General features: G+C 48.4%; 1 protein-coding gene across 4 annotated transcripts in view; it reads right to left on the bottom strand.

Moving 5' to 3' along the window:
* Positions 1–6,262: 6,262 nt before the first annotated feature.
* The window catches only part of RBBP5 (RB binding protein 5, histone lysine methyltransferase complex subunit), a 256,733-nt gene continuing 255,111 nt past the window's right edge, over positions 6,263–7,884 (bottom strand). For 2 of the 4 annotated variants that reach the window (XM_078644629.1, XM_078644631.1), the window contains exon 14: positions 6,263–7,114. In XM_078644629.1, coding sequence (XP_078500755.1) covers positions 7,068–7,114 — 47 coding nt within the window. In that variant the 3' untranslated portion in view covers positions 6,263–7,067. The remainder of the gene's footprint in view (positions 7,115–7,884) is intronic. The other 2 variants (XM_078644628.1, XM_078644630.1) reach the window with 1 other exon arrangement.

The following is a 7,884-nucleotide window of genomic DNA, read 5'->3' as shown; positions in this document are numbered from 1 at the left end:
CTTCCCATAGCCCTTTTGAACACAGACCTTAAAATCTATACCAAAATGCTGGCTAAACGCCTTGATCCACACTTGACAGGCCTTACAGAGCCTGACCAGGTCAGCTTTATCCGGAATAGCCAGGGAGCAGACATTATGCGCAAAATTGTCCATCTCGTGGGGAAGGCACAACATTGGCATATACCGGCATGCCTTTTATCGCTCGACACGGAAAAGGTGTTCGATCGGGTCGAATGGACCTTCCTCCGAGTGGTGCTGACGAAAATCGGACTCAGCCAGAACATGATAGCTAGGATCATGGCCCCTTACCTCTCCCCGCAGGCTCGGGTGGGAGTCAATGGCCAACTCACGCATCCTATCTCCATACACAGGGGCACGCGACAAAGCTGCCCCCTATCCCCTTTGTTGTTTGCCCTCGTGGTAGAGCCTCTACCTATGATGATTAGGCAGGCCTTGGACATACATGGCATCATCCTCGCGGGTCAGCAGAACAAAGTAGCGCTCTTTGCTCATGACCTTATCCTTACAGTGTCTTGCCCCTATGTTTCCCTTCCGGCGCTACACTCCCTATTGCAATCTTTTGAGCTGGCTTCTGGTCTTAAAATAAATCATGGAAAATCCTGGGCCTATAACCTCACGATCCCCAAGGAGGAGATCCCAACCCTGCGAACACTTGTCCCCTACCAGTGGGCCACTAACTCCAGTCGATATTTGGGGCTTCAGTCGACTCCCTCTCTTGCCACATGGACACAAACGAATTGGCAGGAGTGTAGGAAAACCGTCTTGGAAGACCTGAGGGGTTGGAAATCCCTGACCCTTTCCTGGCTGGGCCGTGTGAACGCTATTAAAATGTTGGTGCACCCAAAAATTCTGTACCTGTTTCAATGCCTGCCCACTCCCATCCCGCAACACCAGATTCAGAGTCTTCAGCGAGACATCACCGGCTTCATCTGGGGCGGGCGTAGACCTTGCTTCTCCAACAAAGTTTTCATGCTTCCGCGGGAAAGAGGAGGACTAACATGCCCCAACCTACTAGACTACTACTGGGCCTCTCACCTTCGCATCGTTTCGGAGTGGATAGCATTTGATAGCGAGAAGGTCTGGTTCCATATGGACAGGGCGGTAACCGGACAAACCATTTGGGATCTTTCATGGCTCCATCAGAATGCAGGCTCCTGCAGCGCCTATATTGCAGTGCCTACTAAGACGGTGCTTGATATATGGGACAAAGAAGCAATATCCAAGGGGCTCACAACCTTTCCCTCCCTCCACACCCCCATTGCAGGTAACCCGTTATTCCCACCAATCGCTCTCAAAATGACTGGAAGGTGGATGTAGAACGATCCGAGATATGTACACCGGGGACACACTCAAAACCTTTGACCAATGCAAGGAGGAGTTTTAACTCTTAGAAGGAGCTAGGCTCCAGTATGCACATTTGCGGCATTGGCTGTCCTTGCCCGAGATGCAACAGGCCGCTACTTGCCATTTCACTCCTTTTGAGCGGCTGGTACACTCTTTTGATGAGTCGAAGGGTCTTATTTCCCGGACTCCGATCTTGCAACACCCCCGCGGATAGCAACCCACCCGTACCAACGTCAATGGCAATCTATGTCCCCCACAGAAATTACGCATACTCAGTGGAACAGAACATATCAAAGGTGTATCGTAGCATCTCACAACGAGAAACCGCGTACAAGATCATGACACAGTGGTACTATACACCTTTGCGATTGCACATCCTCCCTGCAGTGCTGGAGATGCTTGAATGCGTCTGGGAACTTCATTCATGTTTGGTGGGCATGCCCTCTCCTGGCCCTGTTCTGGAAAGAGGTTCTTTGTCATATCAAGGAGGTACTTGGCTTCCCTCTGCCTGAATCAACAGCCACAATCCCTTTAGGCCTTAAGCCCGACAACTTACGAGCGTTCACCTGCAGTGACTGGCACATTGCACTCCATATGCTAGGGAACGCTAAGCAACTCATAGCGCTATACTGGAAAAAGGCAGAGACCCCCCCCCCCCCTATTGCCACTTGGTTGCTGCGCTTATGGCACATTGCGACTATGGAGCTCCTCACAGCGTGCCTACAGTCCTGTGACACCAGATTCATAAAAATTTGGCAACCATTAGTTACATACCTCTGCAAAATAGAGCATGCGCGTCTCCTGCCCCCCCGAAACGCCGGGCCTTATGCCCTCACCACGTCTTCAACAAGGCCGACGCTGTCATCGCACCCCACCTGCGGGACATCATCAACACCTCCTTCGACACCGCCACCTTCCCGGAGAGCTGGAAGCACGCCGAACTCAGCGCCCTACTCAAGAAACCTACAGCGGACCCCACCGAACTCAAGAATTACCGCCCCATCTCGCTCCTCCCGTTTCCAGCCAAAGTCATCGAGAAGATAGTCAACAAACAGCTGGCCACCTTCCTCGAGACGAATGGATCCCTCGACCCCTCACAGTCTGGCTTCCGAGCCAACCACAGCACCGAGACCGCCCTCATCGCTGCCACTGATGACATCCGAGCCCTGATGGACAACGGAGAAACAGCGGCCCTCATCCTCCTAGACCTCTCCGCGGCTTTCGACACTGTCTGCCACCGCACCCTAGTGCAGCGCCTCAGCAACGTCGGAATCCATGAGAAGGCACTGGAATGGATCATCTCCTTCCTCGACGGAAGAACACAGAGAGTCCGTCTACCACCGTACAAGTCAGAGGCCACCGGAGTCATCTGCGGCGTCTCTCAAGGATCCTCGCTGAGCCCCACCCTCTTCAACGTCTACATGAGCCCCCTCGCGGCCATCGCACGCCAACACAACCTCAACATCATCTCCTACGCCGACGACACCCAGCTGATTCTCTCCCTCACCAACGACCCCGCCACCGCCAAAGCCAACCTTCACGAAGGGATGAAAGACGTAGCCGAGTGGATGACAACCAGCCGCCTGAAACTGAACTCAGACAAGACGGAAGTCCTCATCCTGGGCTCCTCGCCCTCCGCCTGGGACGACTCCTGGTGGCCCCCCGCCCTGGGCACCGCACCCAAACCGACAGACCACGCACGCAACTTGGGCTTCATCCTGGACTCCTCCCTCTCCATGACCAGACAAGTCAACGCCGTCTCCTCGTCCTGTTTCAACATCCTGCGCATGCTACGTAAGATCTTCCGGTGGATCCCCACCGAGACCAGGAAGACGGTCACCCAGGCCCTCGTCACCAGCCGTCTGGACTACGGCAACGCCCTCTACGCCGGAACCACCGCCAAGCTCCAGAAGAGACTCCAGCGTATCCAGAACGCCTCGGCGAGACTCATCCTCGACGTCCCCAGACGAAGCCACATCTCCAGACACCTGAGAGACCTGCACTGGCTCCCGATCAACAAAAGAATCACCTTCCGGCTCCTCACCCACGCACACAAAGCCCTACACAACCAAGGCCCAGGATACCTCAACAGCCGCCTCAACTTCTACGCTCCCAAACGCCACCTCCGATCGACCAACCACGCCCTCGCCGCCGTCCCCCGGATCCGAAGAGCGACAACAGGAGGAAGGTCCTTCTCCTACCTGGCCGCCAAGACCTGGAACTCCCTTCCGACCCACCTCCGCCTGACCCAGGACCACCTCGCCTTCAGGAAGAAGCTCAAGACCTGGCTGTTCGAGCAGTAGCAGCTCCCCCCCCCCCCCCCCTAGCGCCTTGAGACCCTCCGGGTGAGTAGTGCGCTCTATAAATGTATTTGATTGATTGATTGATTGATTGAAGATGCTGTAATTTCATCTGAGCCAGACAGTCTGCTAGTGCAACCCTAACAGCCCTGCCCATTGATACACAGGACGCATATACCGGTCCATGACCCGATTAGTGTTCACTGCTGGCTCCCCTTACTTCCCTGCCTGCCCGCCAGTATTCTCCTCGTCAACATCGTCTTACAATGCCCCCCTGTCACGGGCTCCTCTTTCCCCTGATCTTTTTTACTCCCTCGCTGCTCTTTACCAGTTCACTCTTTACTGTTCTCTTTCTGTAGACCTCTTGCCTACCCCCTCTTCCTTTTCTCTCGCTATGATGTTGCATGTGTTAACTTTGGGTCTTGCAATTCTCCCACAAATGCAAACTAATGTTATGACAAATGCACTACGCGGCCAGCCCAACGAGGGTTGTAGGCGACATGCTGTGTACAGTCTACATCAGTAGACTCTTTTGGAATCACCTGTGTACCCTATGATTTGCGCAGCCGGCCCGGTGTAGGGTTGTGGGCCCTGTGCTGTGTATATCTAGACCCTCTCCTTGCTCTTTGTACGCAAATAAACCAGAAACTAAAAAAAAAATTAAACAAGAAGTGTGGGTAAGGTAAGACACCTTATTAAGTGTTCAGAAGAGATTTACTTCTGAGCACTGTCATGGCATGAAGTACCTGGGACATTTTCAGAGATTAGTAATGAACAATGGTCTTAGCGTGTGAATCAGATGATTCAAAACCTCTTTCTTTTATGGAACCCTTGGTCCAATCCCCGAAGCTCCAATAGGGCCACTTTAACTTTGTCATAAGGAGCGGTTCCTGTAGGATTTGCTGACAGACAGGCTGACTGAATCTTCCTGGTTTGAAGCAGTAAGAGGACACACTTGGCTTGTTCAGCTAATCTCTCATAGGTAGAGAAGGAAAAGCCTAAATCCCATTTTCCTGATACTTCGGTAGTTGGCGAGTAGAGTTAGCTGGCTCGGTGCAAGGCTAAATTGAAGACATCAGCTTCTTGACAGCCTCTGCTTCCTGAGTTTGGCTACTTAATGTTTTAACCAAGAGCGGTTTATCTAGGGAAGCTTGCTCATGTAACTGTTTCTGACCTTCTATCAGACCATACAAAATATGCTCCATCATGGAGGGCTATGTGATGTTAACCCACTTCTGACAACCACTATACGTTTTTAAGGATGGTGACAAAAGGCATGAACTAGAGTGAATGGTAAAGTTGTATTTTCTTTTATGAAGCTAGTTTTCATCTAGCACTTCTGAGTAGGGCTCCAGTTTCAAACACTGGAGACATGGTTAGCTACACTTCCTGGGAAGGTGGTCCTTTATTTTGGAGATAAGGTTATATACAGGAGAGAAAGAAGCTTCAGTTCATGGGTGGGCCTTCCACCCTCTGGGTATTCACCCTTTGGAGTTCCCCCCCTCTATTCCAAATTAAGGCTATATTACATGAGAAGTTCCCTGTTCCTTTAATGGATTTTAAAGTGTCTGAACAGGTTTTTCCTCTAATGTGCTATTCCTTGGTATTCTTTTTCCTTTCTAAATGTTGATTGGGGACAACACACCCTTTTCCTCCTAGTCTTGCGCCCTGGGGATATTGTGAGGAAATGGGGCATTAATCAATAAAAAAAAGCAAAGTGGTGTCCTAAGACCCGTATAGGAGAAAGGCTGGTTCGTCAAAGGAGATAAGGATGGGCATGGGAGAAGAAGACGCAGGCCCAGTTGCCACGCGGCAAAGGTAACCAGGTAACTCCAAGCTCTTGGTGGAACATGGGAGAATGAGAAAGGAACTGCTGCCGCTTTCATGTTGGTGAACTCAACTGAACTTACACCTGCCCGCAAGAACCTATGATCTGCCTCACTCGCCCATGCGCATATCCCCGCATCTATTGTAGCCGCAGCGTGGGGTGCTCCTTTTCCTATTTTGCCGCCTACACCTTGAACAACCTGCCCTTCAAACTCCGAACAGCACCCTCGCTGGTGGACTTCAGAAAGGGACTCAAGACCTGGCTCTTCGACAGAGACCCGCACCTACATCGCCACAGAGACTGTGCTGCACTATATAGATTTATTTATAAAGTTTTATATAGTACTTACTGAAGCTCTGCATACCAGGAGGGGATGTAGTAAAGAAGAATTCTGACCTTTTCCTATGCACATTTTGGGCTGAAAGAGCCGGGATCAACAACTGAGGGGGAGTGAAACCCGATTGTTGCAGCTGGCACCATGCTGGAGTTCTGTAAATTGAAATCAGCTCAGGTTGGGAAGAGTTCTGAATATCCAAGGTGGCTGTGGGGCAGCCCAGAGTCCAGAAGCACAAAGACCTTCCCAGGCCAGGTGGGAACCTAGTATACATACAAGCTGCAGCGATGTCAAACGTGGTTTAGGACCATTCATATCTAACAAGAGATTTAACATTTTTAATAAGTCAAACTGCTAGAAATCATCCTTTCAGTAAAGTAATGGAGCAGCTTACACACTGCAAAGAGAAACTCAAAACTAAGTGATTTCAATATAAACATTTTCTATAAAACTTTATTTGAGTAAAAAGTTAGAATCCAGCCTCATCATAAGAAACATAATAGGTACACATAATTCCACAGCTGTTCCGCTGAAGACGGAGAAGCATACATTTACAGCCCAGAAAAAGGTTACTGTCTTTTAACAGCCTACAAGTGTAGAAACTTAAATCCATGGGATCAAATTGTTTCATCGATAACAAACACATTATTACAAGATAAAGCTACACAAAAACATAAAAGATGATGTGGCAGTGCTCATCTGCCAAGCTGCAAGCACAAAAAAGATAATTTCCAAGTGCATCGCAAAAAGAGGGTTTCTTAAGAAAGCAGAGCAGAGAGTTCTCAGTCAAAGGGAACTTAAAAAAAAAAAATGGAACAACCAAAACAAAAGGAATTGGAGAGAAGGTCATTTAAGTCTGAATTCCGTCTGCTGGTCACAAATTCCCTTGGCCAGAGCTTTTGATGCATCGAGTGAAGAGAGATACATTCAAAGGGTGACTGTGATGATCAATGAAGAATGGTTTTCAACATTAATAAACAACAAAATAAATAACATGTCTTGAATCATAGACGATTCTTACTGCCCAGTCCCAAACATGACTGAAAATTCATTGTTCATCTGGTTGCAATAGATGATGACAGAAAAGTAAAGTGTGACAGTCATTCAGATTGAAAATAAAAGAAACCTATCCAGAATCAGTCTGTTTTGGGTAAACAGCTCACGTTCAAAGAAAACGCGTCCAATACTGGTACAGCTAGACTCCAGAGAAAGACGCCAGAGATACAGCACAAAGATCTCTTCATAATAGCTCGGAGATTGCACCACCACCACCTCCAATAGCAGTTCCTGAAAGGCACGAAAGAGAACGGAAAATACGTTTAATTATCAGATCTGAAATGCTATTTAATTTAATAGAGCTATGAGATCTACAAGCACAGACATGATTATCAGCAAGGCACAAAACATATCTTGGGAATTTCAGTTTCCAGTGAGGCAGCCAATCATGTTTTAGATGCTTAAACAAAAAAACATTATTGAGCCTGTAGTTCTACCTACATTTAATTCTTAAAATTAAAAAAACACATGCCATAAGAAGAAATAATTACTTTGCAAAACAATATCCCAAAGCAGTCCCCAGCCCAACCCAAAAGCATGAAGCATGCAGGTAACAGGACACAGAGGATCAACATTCAACAGACTGCATCGAAACTGTGATGCTTATCTAGTCTCAGTAACTAAAAGATAACATTTGTTGATGTATTAAATCTATGTAATTATATTGTTTTTACACTTTCTAGAATAATATATTAAAGGGCCCATACTGTGCTCTTCACTATAAAATGTCAGGTGTATATTGAACACTTAATCCTCCTTTCAATTTCAAGTATTTTTTAGGTGTGGGTGATTCATTCAGCACCGCCAGTGAAATTGGCAGTATTTTGTCCACTAACGCAGAGCTTCGGCCAAATTCTACCAACTGCCACGTATTTACGTTTTTTTTCACCTGCGACTCGCCAATGGTATGTTGGCGAGTGCGAGCGAGGTTTGAAGTCCCATTGCGTGATTTCTGGTCGCTAGGAAGGCACCCTGCTAGATTTCTCCAATGCAGGAGGTCG

Source organism: Lissotriton helveticus, chromosome 5_1 (assembly GCF_964261635.1).
Source record: "Lissotriton helveticus chromosome 5_1, aLisHel1.1, whole genome shotgun sequence".
Classification (NCBI taxonomy): domain Eukaryota; kingdom Metazoa; phylum Chordata; class Amphibia; order Caudata; family Salamandridae; genus Lissotriton; species Lissotriton helveticus.
The sequence above is the reverse complement of the archived record's forward strand: the minus strand, read 5'-3'. Positions and strand labels throughout refer to the sequence as shown.